The following is a 23758-nucleotide window of genomic DNA, read 5'->3' as shown; positions in this document are numbered from 1 at the left end:
TGTAAAACAAATAAAAACAAAGTTCACAGTTAACTCTCGCTTTTCCGCATTTGCTTTGGCACTTTAACCTAATTACGACACTGGCTTTCGTACATAGTTTCCGCGATGCAGGGACGGGTAGGCGGTGTGGAAATTCCCACTGCAATCATAAATAAACCTGCACGGCTCTGCATTTGAGTGTGAGGGTTATATTTATGCTGACTATATATATAAAATATTTGTAACAGCTTTTAAAATAGTATACAATTTAGATTTAATAATGAAATTGTTTTTATTTTTGACTATTTATATAGTAATTATTATAGTAATTTTCCGCTTTTTGTAATGTAAGTGGGAGTTGCCCAGTGATAATTATAGCTTTGTTCTCCATGTTCGCTATCAAAACTAATCCTCCTCTTTACATTTTCTCTTCTTAATTTTCGAATTATCCAAGAAAGACGTCAATTATAAGATACAATCACCTTTTTAAATTAAACTCTTTACTCGGATTAAAGAGTTTTACTTAAAATGCGTAATAATCGCGCGAAAATCCAAGATCGTATTATATAATCAGCTTTTAATATACTATAAAAAAGCAATTATAATATTATAAATATTTTTTTTTTATTTCAAGCCATTTTCCAAAACGATCATCTTCACAAAAAATCGAAAACTTTTAGAATCTACATCCATTAGTCCACATTACGTCAGTCATTTTAGGTCACGGTGCTAGCAACGGCGGTAACAAACGGATCAGTCACGTCCCTAATGTATTTAAGCACAGTAGACGCGGCCAGGCACAGCTGAGGCCTGAGCTGCTGAGAGCAAACGAGACCGGCGCTAATGTTCCAACTGCACACTCCATCGTAATGAAACTTTGGTATTCAAGTACTAATTTACGTTTATACTAAGTAATATCTTTTATCTTTTTAGAGGTTCTTCTGAGTTCAAAATTCGTGCATGTATTTACTTTACTTATAAGTTTTATATGATGCCGTCGTAACATAGCGGCACAGCGATTGTTACGAGTTCGTTTCGCACTCCAGGTAATGAATTAATTTAATTTCTTTGTTCTGGTAACGAAACACCCTAACTTTACTCCTCAATAACAATTAAATAACACTCAATCAGTTCAAAGTCTAACTTCAGGACGGAAGATGGCAAGATTATATTTTAATGTCCACATTACACTCAGTTGCTACAAACATTAACATCAATTTATTGTTTATATTTCCGTAGATTATGAACATAAGGAACAATTTTATTTCGTTATAGAAGAAATAATATCAGCAGTGGATGACTCAATTTAATCGATCCCGTAACAGTGATTCATTTCCTTCCCCTATTAAGAGTTATATTATAACCAGGAAAAGGCAGCAAAGTAGATAATTTACCAAAATTTACAGTTATTTTAATAACATAAATATTAATAACACTATTTACCATAAATAAAATATTTTAATTAACTCATTATATTTTAACAGCACGAGTTATTAACTCAAAATTGCTTTAATTAAAATGATTTATCTTTAAAAAACCCTGTTGGGTAACAAGCAGCAATGAAATTCCGTTAAAATTCTAAAGATTGTATTTTGCAACTTTCTTTTTAATCGGAAACCGGCTCAAGGAGAAGGTCGTTCCCAACTCACAATACATTTGTATAAAAATGCAATTTTACTTGTCATTGCAGTCGCAACGCTGCCCCAGAACGATTTGTCTTGCGCGACGTCCAACGCTTGCTCCTCGGGGCTCCTGACCGGCTCGACCAGTCCGGAGACCGGCCGCGTGCCGAAGAGGAACGCCGCAGGGGATACCCTCGAACGACGCAGCTTGACTGATTGATATCACTCTTTCTTAAAAAATCCTCTTTTATTTGTTACAGTACAATTTCCAACAACAATTTCACTCGTCAGTTATCTCGTTAATCAACACTTAATGTTTGTTCAAATAATACGCGAAGTAAATTAAACAATCAGCAATCAGAACGAGTAATTAGAGCGTAAAACTATATTTTCTTCTTAAATTAGTTCACATAAATAATAGAGAACGTTTGTAGAGCGCACGCTACGTGAAGCGCGAAAACGACGAATCTAAACAACGAGCGACGACACTGACCTAAGATTTACTCGTTTCGTCTACACCACATATGATCGCACTGCGTCAACGCGCGACAACGGTTCAAAATTAACATATACTAGTTACGCACGAAATTAAGCAAAACTGAGCAAATTATAACTAAATGGCCATTTTTATTTGGGTATGCCACAAAAAATATATTTTAGCGCAAAGCGTTGTAAATAGGAGGCGCGTGCTTAGCCCGTGGCGCTCGTCGCCATATTGCTTTTGGAGGGTGCCCCCGGTTCCCGCATGCGCCCTAACCCTGGGGAGTACTCCGGTGGAAATGCCAAACCGTACATAAATATTATCATATGTAAACATTGAGTAGGACGATGGATATTAGCAACGGCTGAATAAACATAAATCTTTAAAAGTTTGTATACGAAATTCAGGCTGTAATATTTTAGTATTTTAAACTTTTAAATAATTTTTTATGAAATTTTCGAAATTAAAATTGTATTATAAGTATTCATATTTAAATTTCATCAGCACTTTGGAAGACGGAGAGAAACTAGCAAAATGTTATAGAGTTTTATGGTTTTCCATTAACGCCGCACCAGCTATAAATAGACCAGGAACATCAAATGTTTGAATTATAAACATTTTTCTGCGTGGCATTTCAACTCAGAGCTAATATTTTTCAAAAACATTTCAATAAGAATTTATGAAAACCGAAAAAAAGTAGCAATACAGTTGAAATTAAATATGCGAAAAAGTCTACTTTCTCACATGTATGTATGTAGGTAATGACGTCACAAGGCCCTAGAATTTCCAATATCACGTTAACTGCGTCAATCTTTGAGAGACGACCTTTAGCGTGGAGTTGATTAATAATATACGCTATTTCAGTTCGTACGTTTAATGAAAGGATGAAAGGCTTCCAATGACATTTCGCTTTTGATAACTAGATATACGACCCACGCTCGGAATTCGCTTTACCGTATAACAAAGTTTGCTGGCAGGTTCGAGGGAATGTATTAAACTTTATAATATTTATGTCATATACTATGTTAAAATTTAACCGATTTTACTTCAAGTTATTTTTCATTAATCGTCCCCTTTAGCAGAATAACATAACAAAGTGGAGAACGCTACTGTCACGTCATATCTCTTCACCTTTATCCACTATCGTCATGCTCTTACGTACATGTCCTCTGGAGGATCCTTGTTTTCTACGTGACTTTCGTCTAGTGTCATTAATACTATGTTTTCTAAATATTTCATTTTGCAGCTTTACGCTGCATCCCGCACATACCAGGGTAGCAGAAGGCAGAAGGAACCAGGGAACCTAGTGTTAGGACATTCTGTTCCCATTAAGACACTTCCTTTGCGTGTCGAATGGTGGAACTGAACGCCGCGCTTTGCCTCGTTACCAGAGTGAGAAAATAAAATATTAAATTTTTCAATCCCCTGAGTGAGAATCAAACCACAACCGTCTCGTTTACAGTCGCACGACGGCTTCTTTAATATTTAATTTGACTAATACTTTAACATTCTAACTTTAACATTTATGAACCAATCTTACTCAAGTTCACCTTGAAACCGTAAAACAAATTGCATTTTAAAATCCATAAATCAATGGGAAAATCTAAATTTCACAAACTAGTTAACAGCACATTAAGAATATTGGCTAAAAAGTGTTGCGTACAACACACCATTGTTACCAACGTTCGCAATATAATTAGAATATAACCTGGGAATCTCTTATCTCGGATCGCGGAAGCATCTTATTACAAAAAAATTCAATTATTTTGCATGCATTAAAGTAAATGTAATCGAAAGTTATGCTAATAACATTATTATGTGAAAGAATTATGTTACTAATTTTCTTACGTAATTCCGTTGTTTATATGTGAACTAGTTTTTTTTTTATTTTTGTTGTTTTACTCGTGATAAGTGAAAAAGTAACTAAAGTCCAAACCAAAATTTTGTTAAGGTAGGTAATTTCATATTCGTCCATTTGTCGCGCACATACTTAATGGTAACTTAAGACTTATGTGATTTTCTAATAGATGACATTATCAGAACTGAACCAAATTATTTAGAACCTTCTCCTTTTCCAGAAGTCGGTTAAAAATAAAGCGAAAACTGTATATTAGTAGCGCATTTAAAGCATGTTCATATATAAGACTTAGTAACTAAAACTATAACATGCAGTTTAATAGAGATATTGCAAATATTTAGTTAGGCATAATGGTAACGCAGTAAACATTATTAATACAAACTCTACAAAATAAAATAGCAAAATACACCAACCGCGGTCCATTCCTTTTAAACTATATATATAAAATCGAAAGGTCACTCACTCATCACGAAATCTCAGAAACTACATGTGCTAGAAATCTCAAATTTTGCATAGGCGTTATTTATAGGACGTAGGTGCTCGCTAAGACGGGAATTTGCAATATTCGACTTCTAAGGGGTTGTTTTTGGGGTTGAAAGTTTGAATGAAGCTACAAATGCTAGGAGTCTCAAATTTTGCATGGACGTCACTTATAGGACGTAGGGTACTCATGGAGACAATAATTAATAATAACGTAGTTCACGCAGGCGAAGCCGCAGGCGGGCCGCTAGTTACAAATATAATTTTCAAGTAGAACTCGTTTCATTTTTTTACCGTTCGTCTGGCGACCGTCCCGTCCGGTCTATCGCGCTTTTGTATGACTGCGCATGTCGATGCATTCATCACTGCATCGTCGATATCTTAATATTTGTTGAAAAATATCTTAAATATTGAAAATGTGAGAATTATTATGAAAAATAAAACTATCTTCTCCACTTTCTTTCAACGTTGACTTTCCATAGTATAATAATTGTTTACTGTAGGAAGTATTTTGATTATGCAAAAATGTCTGAATAACTTTTAGTTTCTAAAAAGTTAATAATCCATATATATGTATGGATATGACAACGTAAAATTTTAATGTCATTTTGAATGTTAAAGGCTACCTATAAACACTTTCATTGCATATTTTAATATCTGGCAGTTCTGTTTTCACTTCAAACAATGATATTTGTGAAACATCTAGTTGTCTTATAAACATAAAGAGATTACTTAAAATTTGTTTTTATTACAATTCAAAAATATCTAATGACGCTGTTAGTGTTTTTTTTCATTTCGTCTTCGTATTTTAAATAAATAGTTAATATCAATATTTACTTGCGTAGAAACCACGATTGCTACGTCGACTTTTCGTTTTTATTCATACTCGTACAGTAAATACTATAATAATGCATTTAAGAATCTCGATAACCTTGAGCATATAATAAATGGCAGCAATTATCAGAGTTCTCTTAATTTACTTTTTAATATACAAACAAATAGAAATATAACAATGAAATATTAAATAGGTACATAGGTTCCGCAAGTCGATACGCCATGTCACCCAAATGGGGATTAAGATGGAGAACGGAATCTTCACGCAAGATTACCACTAGAATCTACGTAGGTACATACTTAATTGATATTTAATTATTTTGGTCTTTAACTCTAGGTTCCCTTTGCCTCCCCTACTGTATACGGGATACAGCGTGAAGCTGTTTTATATTTATTATTATTATATTCTACATGTAATTGAGATATAGCCTACTTTAAAACAATGTTCATGGAATAAGTCTTTGATGAGAAAGAATTTTGTTTCTGTGTAAAGTGAGATCATCTAACGGTATATCGGTCACTTAGTCATTTGTTTTACGAAACAGAAATTGGAAGTGATATTTTGTATACATAAAAAAACAGTTATGTTCTTTAAATAATTAAAAAATATATTTATCGACATATATAAATTTTTGTTATAATTGAATTAAATTCAACTTAAAAAGATTCTATATTTTGTTTATTATTAATTTATTGAAAGGAACCAACCTGTAAGGTTGTTTAGTACAGCGTCGTGTCGTATTGAGTCTGATGTTATCCTTGGCATTAAAATGGCACAAGATGTAAACTATTTTAAAGCAAGGTTTATTTTGTGGTAATTTAACAATACTATTAAAACTATAAAATTTTAGTACACAAATAGTTTAAAGTATTTCCTAAATGTCAATACAAATTACAGGTATTAAATTACAAAGATATCTGACATTTGGCAACTTCATCCATATGTATATTTAAAAAAATGGCGCCATTTTTCTTATTTGCCACAGATAAAATAAAGCGATGTAAGAATCTTGGCAGACGTCCAATTTGAGCATCCTTGACCCGAAGGCTTTTGTCTAAAGATAGATAGATAATTCCAAAGCTCTGAGATATGGCCGTGAAGTATGAAAGTTAAAATAGTATTTAAATCACTCAAGGCAACACGTTTTAAGTTGTTTTTATACGTCTGTACTCGTGACACGATTCGATCTTATTCGTTATAAATTATAGCAAAATTAGGATTCAAATATAAAAAAATCCTTAGAAACTAGGTTAAAGTTGCGAAAAGAATTAGAGAATCGTAATATTGATTATTTATTCAAATACTACGAGTATATTCTTCGGTAGCTAATATTAAGATTTTAGATTTTCAGTTTAGAACTTTGACATTTGAAATGTCGTGATTGAATTTTTCTTACGAAATAGAAATATGTGGATGCAATGCAATTGGAACAAAGTACGCTGGCCGCGAGATAATGCGTCACGAATAGACATCTTGCGGTAACATAAATACTGTTATTGAGATACTACACTAATTGCTTATGACCTTTCGAGCAACAATTTATTTATTCTGTGATTTTTTGAGTTTAAATGTAAAGAAAAGCATTTAGTAATAAAGGATTTTATTATATATAAACATACATTTAAAATTTCTATATTAAATCATATTTAAATAAAATAAAAAATAGAAAATCCTGAAAGTTCAACCAGCTTATATGAACGGCATTAATATTAATAAATATTACTTTCCTATAAAAATATTAACAAAAATGTATATACCAAAAATACATTTTGTAGAGTTTAGTAGAAATGTGGAACCCTGTAAAGGCTAATTTAAAGTACTACTTTTCTTCTATAATTATTTCACAGTTATCATATTCCTTATTACTTGTTATATGATTAAAGTTACTATTAAAATTGTGATGACAATTTAAACCTTAAAGAAACAATATTTTAATCTTTCACCTTATCTTGAGAGATGCGACATGTTGGCTTTTCCCTAATACAGTAGTGTTAACGTTTGGTTACATAAAACCTTATACTTTAACTACATATAATATGTTAATTGGAATAAAATTATAATTAACAAAATCATAATTTATAACATACAATACCAAATTTAAATTCTTGAATTAATAAATTGTTATACAACTCTTAAACTGTTGGCTCTGTTATATAATTGTTATCATTAACTTCAATTTTTTTATAGAAATATTATAAAAACGAGTCATAGGAGAAAATCTATTTACTGCGGTTCTTTTCGGTCTAGATCTAGACTGCTAGTTTAACCTGTCATTACGCACCTGATCACTAATAGCGGTGTGGTCGTTCCACCGCAAGGCATCTATTACGGAACACTTTAAAGCACTTGAAAGTGGCATTTTCTAATAAAATAAATTGAATGATCAGCAGATTTATTGATATTGTTATTGAATCGAAAGTGTTATTAAATTAATAAAAATATTATTAAATTATTAAAATAACTAGTCGAAAACTATAGTTCTATAAAGATTGAATAATTTCTAACTTGTTCTATTTTGTTTGTCTTTAACTCTTTAATAATCTTAACATTTTTCTATTTAATTTACATTATTTATTGAAGAAAATGTTTTTGATAAAATTAATTGCCTCGTGTTGTAGATACTAAAATATTAAAGTACCTGCGAACACTTTTTTTATATTTTTATTATGTTTACTTCAAAATTTAATTCATACTTTTAAAATGTTGCCTTAACATTTTAAACATTTTTTAAGCAGCGCAGAGTGTCTTTAAGTTAATAGAAATTGGCAATAGGCAACACAAACAGAACAGTGATTTATTACTAAAAAAGAAGTAAGCTTGGCTAGTCAATAGAAAATATCTATTCGTTATTAATGTATGCTCTATATACCCACCTATACGTATATTGATTATTAAATCCTATTATAACATTGTAGATGTCGAGAGGAAGCCCCACTGCTTTTACCTTCCACACTGCATTTCCTTTGTTTCTTCCTCACATTCAATGAGATTAATAGTTAAACGGGGTTATTGTATGACCTACCTACTATACTTAGAATTGTTTTTATTATGAATTCCACTATGAACACCCCTATACATATAACAAAATCGTAACTAGTCGCTGTCCGTACATGGAATACATGTGAGAATATCTATTATTGGGGGCATTTATCATTACATTGATAGAACCCAAAATAAACAGATTTTGTCGGTGTTTGCCGGTTTGTCTGTTTATTTAAGTATTTGAGCACGCTAAACTATTATTTAAAACGGTTCATAAATAAAAAAGTGATATCAGTGTAAAATAAATAGATCGACAAAGTTGCTATAAAATAACTGTTTCATTTAACTGGCTGAAACCGAAGTTTAAACATCGTTTTTAGAATTATAATATTAGTAGAACACGAAAGTAATTCAGATTAGTTTTAAAAATAATGGAGTAATTGAAACGGGCTGCCACGATCGGGTCGCTACTATTATCATATAACTTTATTCTAGACCTCTACTTACCTTGCTACATGAAGGAACGAGCTGAAGCTCAAAAAATGTTCTTTAAAAAAGAAATATATCTATGTGATGTTAAAATTAAAAGTGCATAATGCACTTTGTACAATTTTATTAATCTATACACATCTTTCGCATCTTGACAATATGGTGTAGATATTTAATCTTTAAAATTATTTATAAATATTACAAATTTATTTATTTTTGTAATGTATACTACTATATTTTACTAACTTACAAAGTACTGACAACTAAATAAAATAACAAAATAATAAAATGAAGGTCATCCAGCTCGTGAAAGGAAAGATCTAAGATCCGCATTGCAAAAGCCACCAGCCTCGGCTGCCTCAGCCCTAACGCGTAACGGGTCAGATGAGTAACACAAGATACCCATGTGCCGCTTTCCTTCGACAGGTTTTAGTATTACAAATTGGTGTAAATCATTGTAAAATATTATGTTTATTGCTTTTTAATATCAGTATGTTTTTGCATATATTGCAGTGTAGGCAAAGAGGACCTAGTGTTAAGTACTTAGTAGATTACATTGTCCGAAGTCCATTTAATTTGTTTAACGAGGCTAGAAACAAGAAAAAAAGTAAATCTTTCATTCCCTTAAAGGGAATCAATTCGACACTAATCGCGTACTGTCAGGAATTTCCACATTACGCAACGATGAAGTCATAATATAATTCTAAAAACATTTTATTATTATTATATTATCAAATTGTTGGTTAACAAGTAAGTAATAAAATAAACTAGTAACTTGTAGTTTCCGCCTATTTGCCCTTAGGCTCCTCAATATTCAAAAAGTATAGCTACACCTATGATATACGAGTATAACCGGTTATTTTAATACTATCTATTAGTTATTAATTATTTATTTGTGTCACTTACGTTTCTTTCTAAATACATGCGGTCACTTACGTTTCTTTGTGCGGTAATACTATATAAATGAAATAATTTAATGGGTTATTTAACTTAACTGCACGTTTTATTACAGCTAGAACGACAAGAATTTAAAATAGTTACGAAAATTGTGGTGATATTGACAACGGGTACATAATGATGAAGAAAGAGAAGGCAATGCATGGCAATGCAATGAAGGCATGCAATGAAAATTTCCATACGTATACATTAAAAAGTAAAATATTAATTCATCTTCCGAATTTTTCGCCAACTTAAGAATTTCTGACGACTCTCAGTCACTTTAATAATATTAATACGATATGGCGAATTCAGAATGTTTCAGTGTTAGTCTAATGATACCAATAATGACTTTGAAATCATAATAAATATTACTTTATTATAAAACTATACTTACTCAGGACATTTAATGGTACGAACGTTACGAATAGTGGTTGAAAATTCATTAAAAAAAACCCTAAATGAAGGAACCATGGACCTTAACGGATTAGGCCTTAGCATATATCTAACAAATGTATTAAAACATATCGTTTACTATACAAACCTAACATAAATAGCTGCAGCAATAACAGCATTTTCAAAGGTTTAGTAAGTAAAAGGGTATTTATCGGTGAATTAACAGCAGTGCATAGGTTACGTCGTTATGCAAGAAGTGATTGTGCACTAGTTCTATAGAAGAGAGAGGCGAAATCAAACGGAACGGTAACGCTCGTGCTTGATCAGCGAAACGAGACTGAAGAACTTAAATACTCTAATTATTATCAAAACAAAACTAATTGAGATATTACTTTCATTTCATTTCTATCATTTTTATTGTGTAAATATTATTTAAAATATTTACCAGACTAGCTATATTAAAAAAAGTCTGTTAAAAATCAGAGCTGCGTGAAAATCTCTTAAGTGTGAATGTATTTTTTATCGTTTTACTTGTCCATTGGTGTGTTCAATACGATAAAAATAATTTATTTTCAGTTTGACGCTTCATTCCGCGTAGCAGAGTAGACAGAATCCGATTTCTAATTGCAGACGGAAACTAACGCCGCGTTTTGTCTTATCTCAGCGGGGAAATGACATTAATTTATTCCTTCAATGGGTATTGCATTTTTGGTCAAACGCCAGGCTACTATGGACTAAAAATTTTATCTTTATTATATTTAATCTAGCTTTATAATTGTAATGTATTTTATTACGTTTTAATTGTTCATTATTTATTCTATTGCATTCTCCAAAAATACATTAAGACTAATTTATTTATAAGAATTGGTTTATTTATATTAGCTATTGATGCACAATTTGAACGTGCCCATCTACATGCAATTTCATCCGCTCGAATTCCTAATAACTTTATGATAAAAATATAAACGACCTATAAAGATTGAGAAATATTTAAGTGAACCAAATCACTTATGACATTCTTAGTAACACTCGTGTTGTGTCAAATCTCACGTATTCTAAGATAGTAGTGCTGATAACATCAAATACCATTCCTAGATCCATTCACAATATATCTAGATGTTATGTAACCTGAATTGTCCTAATAGTATATTTCATTTTATCAAATAAGTAAGGTATAGATATGTTACAAAAAAAAGCTATTTTATAACATTTCTTAATTTTTCCATGTTTACGTTATTCAAAAACAATTATCACGATATCACAATCTGTTCAGCATCAGGTTTATGCCTATTAAACTACCTACTTGAATATTAATATAAAATAAATAATAAATAACCATATATAGTATGTTATTAATTTAAGATAACAAACAACTTTTTTTAAATAAAAAAATAAAGAAAAAACATAACGTAAAGACAAAACAAAGAAAACATGTAAGGTACTTACGACTTATGTCCATAGCGAGTGTATTCGTCACAAACACTCCCATCATGGATGGTTACAACTTAGTCACTATGCCAGTACAAAATGTAGTGACAGGTCACTAACAAAACCTAACAGTTCCAGATTTGAACGAGCACTCAATTACAATACAATATTTTCCCACGAGCACTATTTAATCAGATTTACATAGTATATCTAAGAAGCCCCACACAACTTAATCAAATTAGAACAATTATAAGAATTTTTAATTGTCCAAATTGTTATTTTTCATTTTATTTTAACTTATTTTTTAAAGTCACTTTCAATATTGTTTTAAAGAAAGTAATACACGAGCGTACAGTTGTAAGATCTAGCGGCAACTGAGGAACGAGATTGTTAATGTCTTGGGTTACAGCGCTTCTCAAACATTCCTTTATATTTTTCTATATGAAATTAGATGATATTATCGATTACTTTGACGTTTGTTATTAAGTGTTTATTTAGTTAGCCTTGCATAGTATTTTATAACGGATATAATTAAAATAACTATATTTTATAAGTTATTTTCTAATTATTTATTTATTTTACAACAGTCAGTTACTTAAATTAAATATTTATATTGAAATAAATCGTAATTATTTTAATTAATATTAGTATGCAAGTTAATATAAGTATTTAGCAGGGTTGATTAAAAAATAATGATGAGATTTTTTATATTTCGAGCATTTTAACTTAGGTTTAAGAGATGTACTTCGTTTCCCACGCTAAAATAATAATTCTTTCGATCCAAAATCGAACTCACAACCATCATATTTACAGTCTCACACTGTCCTGCACCACGACGGTAATTTTAAATATTATAAAGCAATATGTTGAAATTGGTGTTTCCAAGAGCAAGCGACAGGTTTTATGCAACTCGGTTTTTTGTTCTTTTTCCTCGCTCGCCACTCCATTGTCGAATGCATTTTCGTTCTTATTTTACAATGCCAGATAAAAATCGGGCCTGAGATATTAACGACTACGATGACTTGACGTAATTTTTTTATTTCAATTTTATAATAGGTATACATAGTATTTTTCTAATGTAAAAATAAGATTTTATAAATATATGTATAAAAATATATAGTAAAAATATACTGTGGCATCTCATTAATGATTATATAATTCAATATATTAATTATTTTATGAATATCATAAAAAAATAGCTTCCTCTCAAATGTTTTTTTTTCATAATTGGATACCGCTACATTCAAAGAAATGTATACGAATTTCCCATATGATCAAACATTTGCTTTTCACGTACAACGCGTGACAATAATAGGCGTGAAGAATGAAACATGTTATGCACGAACACTGGCACGTTATAATTTTGCAAGTAAGAAATACATTTTTAAGAAGAGACCAATTGTGGCGCAAGGGCACAAGTGGGCGAATGTAAGCGCGACAAGTTGTGGGTTCAATTCTCACTCGAGGATGAAAATTTGAATATCTTATTTCCTCGCTTTGGTAACAATGCAAAGGAAAGGTCTAACGGGGGAAAATGGGGAACGGAAGTGTCTTAATGGAAACGGAATGTCTTAACACTACGTTACCAAGTTCGCTCTAGCTATACTGGTATGGGGATACAGCGTGAAACAAAAAAAATGTGGAATAGCTACTTTATAAAAGTGTATTGCTTTAAAAATTATAAACTATTAGTCAACTCGAAAACTAATGAAAATAACCATAAAGAAATTAGTAACAATTAATGTTATTACATTTTAGAATTGAAATAATAACTTGGTTGTTGTTATAAATTAACTTAAACTTATACAAAACTTACACTTATTAGGCTTATTGCTTAACATAATTTATTTTATATATATCTTTTTATAGTGGAAAGGCATAAAAATGTAAATATCCAAAAAGAACTTAACAAAAACACTGGCGCCACGCAGGGAGAACTTAGACAGATCAATACTAGGTCTTCTATTTGACCTAGACTCTAGAATACGAGGACGGACCCGCAGTCACTTATGTAACCGACCTGAATGTATCTACGGACCTACTATGTACTTTGATTACAATATATGAGGTGACATTGCTTTAGAGACATTAAGTTGAGCACAGATCATTATCTTTTTGTTGATTGTTCTTGACGTTGTTCTTGAATGGAGAAGGTAAGTAGATGAAAATATTAGACGAAGTAATATGTAAGTATAAATTAACATTTATATATAATTATTTGTACTTTTACTTTAGAGGGAACCTAGTGTTAGCACGCTGTTCCCATTAAGACACTTCCATTCCCTACTTCCTACTGAATTCTCGAGGCACTGTACGTTGAGTGAAGTATCACAACGCCGTATATTACAATTTTAGAATAATGTTTATTGCAATGCATTGCAAGTTATAATATTTACAGTATTTGTGGACTAGCGTCAAAGGTCAAGGCAAATTTACCCACATAGTAGGAAAGACAGATAAGGCAGAGAACTAGCATCAAAACAGTTTTTCTATTGTTCTGTTGAGTTTCTGTCCAAATTTGAGACATTACGTATTAAATATCAGAACTTAACACCGAGCTTTATCAAAATAAAGCGTAGTACGTACGCGTATATGCCTTTCCCAGCGCAAGAATCGAACCCACAACTATCATGTTTACAATCAAAGGTTCTCTCACTGCGATACGAATTTATGATGCATAAAAATAAAAAAATCTACAACAAACTAACAAGAACTCTAATGAACTATTCAACTTTTTCTAGTAACATTGTACTGTAAAGCTTTTTTCTGCGGTCAAAGTTTTATGTTGAGAGAGCTTTCTGTCACAAACTTCGAGTCCACTTTTGATTCGTAACTGAACAGAATTCTAATAAATGCGAGTATTACTATTCAGTTCACACTTCACAACAATGATACGGGTCATGGAGTTTCAACATGTTTTTAGCATTTCTTCTTTTTTCAGCTATATTTTCTACTAATAATTTTACATTTAACAAGCTACCAACCTAAACAAGTATATTTTTTAATTTCACGCTGTATCCTGCAGAATAGGCCGAGGAAAGGAAATCCAGTGTTAAGCATTCGTCACTTGCCGCCAAATTTTAACTTAAAATCGCTATAATAATTTTTTTTTTCCTTTTAGTCACATTTTGCGTTATCTTCCAAACACTTTGTATACCTCTTATCGTATAACGAATATAGTTTTATCTTCGAAAGAAGGCAAGCTGATGGTTTTGCGGTATTGTACCATAAACGTATCACCATTGTGTACTGGAGCGTTGCGAAACTAGACCACGGGTTATGTTGATGCAATCACATAGAAAAATAGTATTAAAAAATCTTTTAGATTTCATTTGTAAGTAATTCAGGCTATTGAATTTTGGTATGCCTAGTAGTACAAACCTAATGTACCTATTTGTAATTTTATAATTTATTTCTCTTTTAAGTAAAGCATATGTTGTCACTTTTTAGTTGCAGTTCATAAGTCACTTTTCTTTCCACCCAAATTGAAATGTACAAACCCTCGGTTTGGTTGGTGGCATTTGATATTAAATAAGAAATCAATTATTAAATAAGAAATATTAAATAAGAAATATTAAATAAGAAATATTAAATAAGAAATATTAAATAAGAAATATTAAATAAGAAATATTAAAGTAAGAGTTTATCACTATTTGTGGTAAGATCCTGCAGGCCGCATAAAGCAACGTAAATAAACAAACGACTCTATCTCCACCTTAAAGGCCGGCAACGCACTTGGAACTGCTCTGATTTCACACGGGACTGTAGGCGGCGGTGATTACTCACCACCGGGCGACCCGTACTGTCGTTTTCCTAGTCTTTACCATTAAAAAAGACACTTAGTAAATTTTGCAAGAACGGCGAAACTCAACGTCGCACTTTATCTTATCAGAATGAGTAAATGAAAATCATCAACACGTGGGAATCGAACTCACTATCATCCCGTCAACGACGTTAGACGCGGTCCCAATTGAGACTATTAATTGGGACAATGGGAACATTTGAAAACTGAACTGAAAAGTTTGTACAACGTTGTAAGACTCAATGACCCTTAGGTTACAAAACCATAACATTTACCTTCTTACTTACTATTCATCAAACGCCTGTTGAAAATAAAAAGCAATAACGTAGTTTCAAAATTTAGTATCATTCTGTATAAATACACACTGATATATAATAGTTTTAGCTTTGAAATATTAACTTGTTGAATGTTCTATTGTAGAAATAACTCTTTAAATTTCACAATATTTTCATTATTGACGTTTCGGGTTGTAGGATGGGGAAGGATTGGAAATCTGGAATATTAATATATGACAGGATCAATGAAGTTGATACTTTTTTAAGTGTATTTGATGTATCGAGGCTCTTGTGCACACTGGAATTTAGGGTCCAGTTGTAAGGGTAAAGGGTAAGGAAAAGCAAATTACTTCGGCGTCCCATACCCTTACATAAGGGGTCTTCGTAAGGTCAAGAGCCTTAGGCACGGGCCATAAGCTAAAGATAGAACAGGTTGTGCTTGTGGATTTAAATCTTGCTCACACGTTTTATATTTTACCTAATTCATAGGAATATATTAAGTATACTAGTAGCAGTAACTTCGTGTATTTGAAATTTCAAATAATTGTAATTGTAAATCTGTGTCTTTTATGTAAAATCTAATTTTAAAGTTACATTTACTAACCTCCTTCAATAAGTTACAAGTAACACCTTAAAAATGTTATGGCCCAATTATTGTTAGAATAAAATATTAGCCTGCTCTTGAAATTTTAGAAAATGGTCAAATGCATATAATGCTATATCAAGGAGATATTCTTAGTATGTTTAATAAACATGCAATAAAGCCAATTTCAAAGCATTTTACTCACATAATCTTCGCGAGTACGGCGTAGGCCTCAATTGGCGGCCCACTTGTATCGACGCCAGCAGCTGCTCCCGCGGCGTCACCTCCCGTCGGGGTGGTGGTAACTTGCGTTCTGAGGCCTGTAGGAAATATGGATACTTAATAAGTGGTCCAAATATGGTGATGCTTTTGTGGTTCTTCATTTTATATTAATAATCAAAATTATTTGAAAAAAATATAGTTGTAATAAACTTTTATTATTCGTGGTAAATACTTAATTTTGGAGATTGCTGGCAGTACTACTATAATTATTTATTATAAGAATTCATACAATTACAATTTTTTTACTATTAAAATAATATAATTTTCAATTGAGAAATAATTAATATTTCTAAAATAGTACCTACCAATATAATAGGAAAAATATCAAAATTTACCTTTTTGAGTGGCGGCCTACTTCTAATGAATTCGAGAATCATCGCGTGCGCATCTTTTTTGACACTGTAACCAAATACAAATATTATTTAAAATAGTAAGTACATATACGTAAACATGTAAATTTACAACATAACTATGTTTAAATATAAAGCATGTAAAGGTTATTTATAAATTAAATAATAATTTTAACCAAATAAAAAAAATGTTATTAGTTACATATATGTAAAAATAATAACATATTTTACAGCGTGCTACACACGGGCTATAGCGTGAAGCTTATTTTATGTGTAAATTCAATTGTAATTTTTGTTTTGCTATTCATTTTTCAAATTCGACTAGTAATTCAATTTTATATGTTATTAAAAAATAAAAAATCAACTTCACGCTGTATCCCGCACACAGCAGGGTAGGCAGGGGGAACTTAGTGTTAAGACACTCCGTTCCCCACTTTCCGCCGAATTTTAGAGGCATTGCGTGTTGAGTGGCAGAACTCAACGCCGCGCTTTGCCTCGACAACAGAGCAAAAAAATGGAAATATAATATTAAATAAACATTTCCTCGTGTGGGGATCAAACCCACAACCGTCGCGTTACAGTCACACCCTTATGCCACTGGGCCACGACGACCTCAGAAGAATTTATAAAAAAAATAATAACATAAACAATTATAACTACCTTTGCGGTATCGCTCCATCCACTTTTCTTAACGTGTACCGCCTCGACCGTATGTCGTCCATGAGTATTTCATATGGAGTCAATTCATATTCTATAGGCGTTCTAGAGTAGTTAACCTTCTTAAGCTTCACTCCCATACGCAGTTCCCCAATCACTTGCATCCAGAAGCGTGCCTGGAATAATTTAATAGCAATAAGTCGTTTGAGTTACGTTGCCATAAAGAAATTGGCAGGCGCTTGTGAATTCCATTAATATTGTATGTACTAATTTGCATGCATTGCACCTACACAACCATCTAGTTGTATCAAATTACTACAATAAATTTAGACATTTTACAACCCTGTCGTTGTATGAATGCTGGGAGAATGAAAATTTAAATTTATACCACTAAAAGCTATATAAATAAAATACACAACTCTAAGCCGATTTTGATTACTATTGTACATACTTGTAAAGCTCTCCAAATCCTTCGGTTAGACTATAAATAAAGAAAAATGTGATCAATGATACTTTTTACTTCTTTTAAACGTTTGGTCTAATTATGTTTTACTTATTTCAAATATTTATCATAAAAAGAAAAAAACAACAGCTTCACAGTTTCTCTCCAACTTGATGGGTAGGCAGAAAGCATCGAGTATCAATACACTACATTCTAAGAAAGGAGCATTAGGTTCTATTATTTCAAAAACAATTTTTGCATACTCTAAACCCTTAGTCATTATATTAACAATTAAGATAAAAGGTCTCTCGGTGCTGTGCGGTCAGACTTGACGCCAGCAAGCTTCACCAAGCACGTCAGTGTTTGGCAAATAATATGATTAAGCAGAATTCAGCTACCACACTCGTGACCGCGGTTACCCAACTTTGAATAAATGTCATGAACACTTAATATGGACGATATATTAATTTTAGAAGGCTACTGTATATTTCAGAGCTTGAAAGTTCTTTATTATAGAATTATGACTGGTTTTAATTATAAGTCGGTTTTATTTTCGTCACCTTTTCCTTGAATTTTCATAGCAGGGCGCGCAGAGGGAACCTAGTGTTAAGACCTTTCCTCTCCGTTTTCGATTGTGTGTTGAGTGGAGGAACTAAACGCCGCGCTTGCTTTTGTTACTGGAGCGAGGAAATAAAAATAACTAATAAAGAAAGACAGACATACCACAGTCCATGCCGCTGTGGTACGACAGCCTCTATGAATTTACACCAATATTAAATGAAATTAAAAAAAAGTTAATAGATGCTGGTTACTCATCGATGCGTAGAGCTACGAATACAAATTATTTCACGTCCTTGAAAAGTTCGCCATTTGAATGGTTCATTGAGCTCTGAGAAAAGCATGTGTGATATTTTCATTATTTTATAAGGCGTATGAACATTTATGGATCTACGACACAGCTGATGCCAGTTATTTATAGACAGCTGAGAAATTTTACGCAAAAAAGTATTACATTATATAGAAACGTTCTAAGACTATAAAACATAAGAATAACTAAAGTTAATTTTGAAATAAAAAATATCCAGTGGACGTATACACGGACGGACGTACAGAAAAATAATACAAATATATATGTTAGGTACTTAATTTCAAACAAAGAAACGAACGTAACGAAAATATATTTCCACGAGTAGGAATTGAACCCACAACCGTCGCGTTTACAATCAGACTGTACCACTGCATGATGATTAATCATAATCATAATGGGTATACCATCGGCTATTTCCAATGCAGAAAGAACCAAGTCACATCCTTTTCCCAACTTTTAGTACATTAAAGGACATTTAGTGTTTAAACTTTATGTAGGTATACAATTAAATTTATTTCCACCCACTGCGAATAAAGAACGGATCACCTGCACCAGGTGTCCGTTCACACGCTCACCATACAGCCGTATAGCCTAATCTAATTAATTCAACACAAAATTCCTAGAGAGCACGCCGCTATTAATATTTACACCGGCATCAGCACGCACGCCGCTGCTAGTACATTGCAAAATTAACGCATACCATAGCTTGGGAATGTGTTTAATATTTCGACTATAAGTTTTTTTAGCACTTCTTATATTACATTAGCATGGCTATATCAAAAGATAGTGTTAAAAACATAAAATACTCTTTACATTCTATCATTTCATTGACATTGCGGCGGAATTGAACGTCGCGCTTTGTCTTATCAGACTGGGGACATGAAAATGTCTTAAATATATAATTTCCCCGCGTGGGGCCACAACCATACGTCGTAACGTCTACAAACACTATGATATCATATTAAAATATTTACGTATAAAAATATTTTAAGTTGTGTTTACAAAATCCGTAATTCTTTTGTGTGCCTATTTAAAATTATATTCTAAGAAGAAACCCAATATATGAAAGCCAGTATAAATTATTATATATCTTTAAAACAAAGTAACGATAACAATATTTCTTCAATAATAGACATTTGTTCCACCCACGTGATAAAATTTATTATTTCGTCATATCCAATCTACATATCGAAATTGATTTGAATTTCAATGTATTGCATTGTCAGAATGCATTGGCAAAATTAATTAAGGAGAATTCCACCCGATGTAAACCTCCCACTTGTCGTGTTAACAAGGACTTAGGTATATTAATATAAATTTATTTATTAATTTTCTGAACACTCGTAGAATATAGCCCTATTAATGTCCTGAGTCCTGATTCACTAGGGCCTGAATAAGTCAGCCAAGTTTTGCGAGTTATACCTTAGTAGATACCTTCACATATAACTGTGCCACTCAACACGTGATGGCCCAAATAATGTGTTGGAAAATTGGGGTCAGTGTCCTAGCACTAAGTTCCCTCTGGCTACACTGCTTCACTTCACTTTTTTATTTTTATTATTTATATATCAAAAATACAACTAACCCAATCAGAAAACTGCAACGTATCCAAATGCATAACAGAATCCTCAGCCGCGCCCATGTCCCTGGCGCCGCCGACCCTCACCCTGGCCAGGAAGGACGCCAGCTCCAGGGCCTCGGCAACCAGCGCCCGGCACACGGCGCGGTAGTGCGCCGCGGCCGTCTCCCGGGCGATGCGACCGTTGCCGCCGCCGCAGTGCCATATGCAACGCTGTGGATTATTAGAAATTAAGTAAGTAACTTTTATATGAAACTAATTAATATACTATTAGGCCTTAAGTCTGTAGTAAACGCGTCGCGGTTGGGGGTTTGATTTCCAGTCAGAGGAGTATATAATTTTCATTTCCTCGCTCTGATGACAAGCTCAAACGCAGTGCTGGGTTCCGCCACTCAACACACGGAACGGAACGGGGAACGGAGTGTCTTAACACTAAGTTTCCCTTTCTACGCTACTTTATATGTAGAAATATTTTTTGAAAGTAGCAGGCGAATCCCGAATCCGTTAAAATTTTTACAACTATGAATATATTTTTATGAATATATAAATTAGGATATCAAATATTAAAATGTTAATAAAAAAATATTATTTTTTGTTTATATCTTAAAGGAAAATACAAAAATGTAAAACCGAAGAGGTCGCCAAAAAAGAAATAAAAACAGATAGGACTTGTACTTTATATATTTGTATTAATTTAAGTACATTAGAATAAACAAAAAAAAATCCAGAGCAGGCCAGATAAATAAAAAATATTTACATTCAACTTGAAATATTTAGTAGGTACCTATGTATCTACTGCCTATATGGACAACACTAAAGCAAACTTTTCGCATAAATCATTGTTTGCCAAACAATCGAGGCACGCAGAAGTTGTGATACTTGAGCTAGTTTAGTACGCATATTTTAAGTCACTTATCAAGTCATCTTGCAATACCTATTAGAATAGAATCTGACTGACTGCTGACTGACTACCGGCTTGTCAAGTCACGCCTTTTGTGCATACTTGTATTTTGGTATACCACAAGCAATACCACAGATAGTACATTTAGTTTGTACTCAATTATAATTTAATAACTAATATCACCTTAAAGATAGAAGATAGAGAAGATTCTAAAAACATCAGTTCCTCTGTACATTCTTTACTCTCTGTTTAACGCATTACTTAACATTTAACTTGGATCTCCTTTTACATTTATAGTTTTTATGCGATTATGGATTAGAAAACATATAATACAATTTTAACCCGTCAATTTCCATTAGATGGGTGCCATACTAGTAAAACTCTATACTTAAAAAACATTATTGTCTTTACTAAAAAATTGCAACAATTTTTATCACAGCTTTATATATATTATAAATTCTTTATAATACATTTTCAATTAAAATTTGTTAGACAGAAAGTAGATTATTTCATAATTTAACCATTTATTAATATGGATATGCAGTATAGTAGCCGAGTGCTTTACTTTTATCAGTCTCGACGGCGCGGCGTGCCGTTACGGCACACGTGTTGAAACGATGATTTATTGCGTTCCTTAATCACCTGTTTAGCCAATATTCGTGATCTTTAGTTAGATATTATATGTATTTTATATATAATTTGGCAAATATTAATCGTTTTAGTAATATTGATATGGCGTCTACTTAAATTACTGATAGTATTGTTTTATAAATATATTTTTTAGATTCACTCTGTATCTCGCACATACCAAGGTAGGCAGAGGGAATCGGGCAATCTAGTATTAAATACCTTCCATACCCAACTTTCCCAATGATAAAAAAAAAATCAATGAAAATATTAAATATTTCATTTGCTCGAATGGGAATCGAATCCACAGCTGCCACGTTTACAGTCGCACGTCGGTACCCCTGCGCCATGAACGCCTCTCGTGGAATATTTTTAACATAAATAAAATTTCGAAAAATCTTTAAGATAAGAAAATAATAATAAAGGTGATGTATGAGATGAAAACGAAATTATAAAAAAATAACGACATGAGCTACTGCTGTCGTTAACTTATGAGCTATTAATTATATCGATCTCCAATTAATTTAATTTAGACATTTATGTATTAGCATACGAATTGGACATTTGAAAGCCCACCGAAACTTTTCCTACTAATGTTGACAGCGATCTTAAATGTTAATGACGAAAAGATAATCTATATTCTAACATCAATTAATAAAATATAACTTTTGTCTGCATATTTTAAAAGTGAAACATTTAAAATTTTAAGATAAGAAATGCATATTTTAAATAATAAATTACGAAATAGATCCGTTTCAAAATTAATGTGTAAAAGCTTTTAGAGCCCAAATGATGAGACTTGATGTAACACTCATAGTTAAGTCTAATAAATAAAATATATTCTTTTATCAGCTTCTAGTAAGATTTTTTTCATTTTTGAACTGTTTTTGTAGACTTGGTAAGAAAAATATTGTTACTTTTAGATCCAAGCACGATATCGAAAAACACTGCCCCGGCTTTAAGTCTCCCTATTTTTTTCCTGCAAATCAGGGTAGAGACAACTAATTGTTCCTCTGCTTTCCTTCCTCCCCATCATCGAGATAATGTGGTGTATTGGTGAAAGTCAACACGGTGACATGCAAAAAGCTTCACACTGTGTGTGTATGTTCAAAGGGAACTTGGAAACCTAGAGTTTAGACACTCTATTTTTATTAAGATACTTCCGTTCCCCACTTTTACGCCGAATTCTCGCAGGACCAAACCCACCAACCATCGCCTTTACAGTCTGAAAAGCTTTCCCACTACGCCACGATACCCTCACTTATAACTTAAATAAAGTAAATACACACTTTCACTAAAGTCTATTTCGAGATCGCTAAAAGCATGTAAATGGAAACGTTTTCTATTATCTATTTTTTATAGTTACATTTAATCTTTCGACATACACTTAGCGGGTTCATAAACTGGATTATCCCATGTCTCCCCTTAAAACGCAGTGAAAGTGCGTGTAGATGTCACTGTGCACTATGATGCAACATATTATATTAATCTTAATTAAAAAAGGTTTGAATTTTTATGACATCAATAAAGAGTTAAGTGATTTAACTATAACATGATTTTTTTTAACCTATTATTTTTACGTAATTAATTTTGACGTTTTGCTGTGTAGGCAGAGAGAACCTTATGTTAAAAAAAATATAATTTCTATCCAACCTAGACTTATGGTGGAATAGAACACCGAACTTACTAGAACTACACTCAGTTACAATACAATCGCAGTTTAATATAACATTTCAGCATTCAATTCTTCATTAATATACTAACACGGCGTGTACAGACAGATAATTCTAAGCTGTTTCACATATAGCCATAAAGCGTCAAGCTATATCCCGCATATAGCAAGGTAAACAAGGGGAACCTAATGTTAAGTCACTAGGTTCCCCACTTTCCCTCGAATTTTCGAGGC

The 23758-nt window shown here is 32.2% G+C and overlaps 1 protein-coding gene across 5 annotated transcripts in view; it reads right to left on the bottom strand.

Annotated features, from left to right (window-relative positions):
• Positions 1 to 23758, bottom strand: part of spir (spire type actin nucleation factor) — a 137504-nt gene that overhangs the window by 23141 nt on the left and 90605 nt on the right. For 4 of the 5 annotated variants that reach the window (XM_085186906.1, XM_085186987.1, XM_085187097.1 and 1 more), the window contains exons 5-9: positions 20331 to 20537; positions 17887 to 17916; positions 17439 to 17611; positions 16764 to 16827; positions 16352 to 16466 (exon numbers count right to left, since the gene is read on the bottom strand). In XM_085186906.1, coding sequence (XP_085043032.1) covers positions 16352 to 16466; positions 16764 to 16827; positions 17439 to 17611; positions 17887 to 17916; positions 20331 to 20537 — 589 coding nt within the window. The remainder of the gene's footprint in view (positions 1 to 16351; positions 16467 to 16763; positions 16828 to 17438; positions 17612 to 17886; positions 17917 to 20330; positions 20538 to 23758) is intronic. The other variant, XM_085187044.1, reaches the window with a different exon arrangement.

The sequence above is a fragment of the Heliconius melpomene genome, chromosome 1 (genome assembly GCF_056956725.1).
Source record: "Heliconius melpomene rosina isolate 202511_hmr_F chromosome 1, ASM5695672v1, whole genome shotgun sequence".
NCBI classification, from domain to species: Eukaryota; Metazoa; Arthropoda; class Insecta; order Lepidoptera; family Nymphalidae; genus Heliconius; species Heliconius melpomene.
This window is presented reverse-complemented; position numbering and strand designations above follow the sequence as displayed.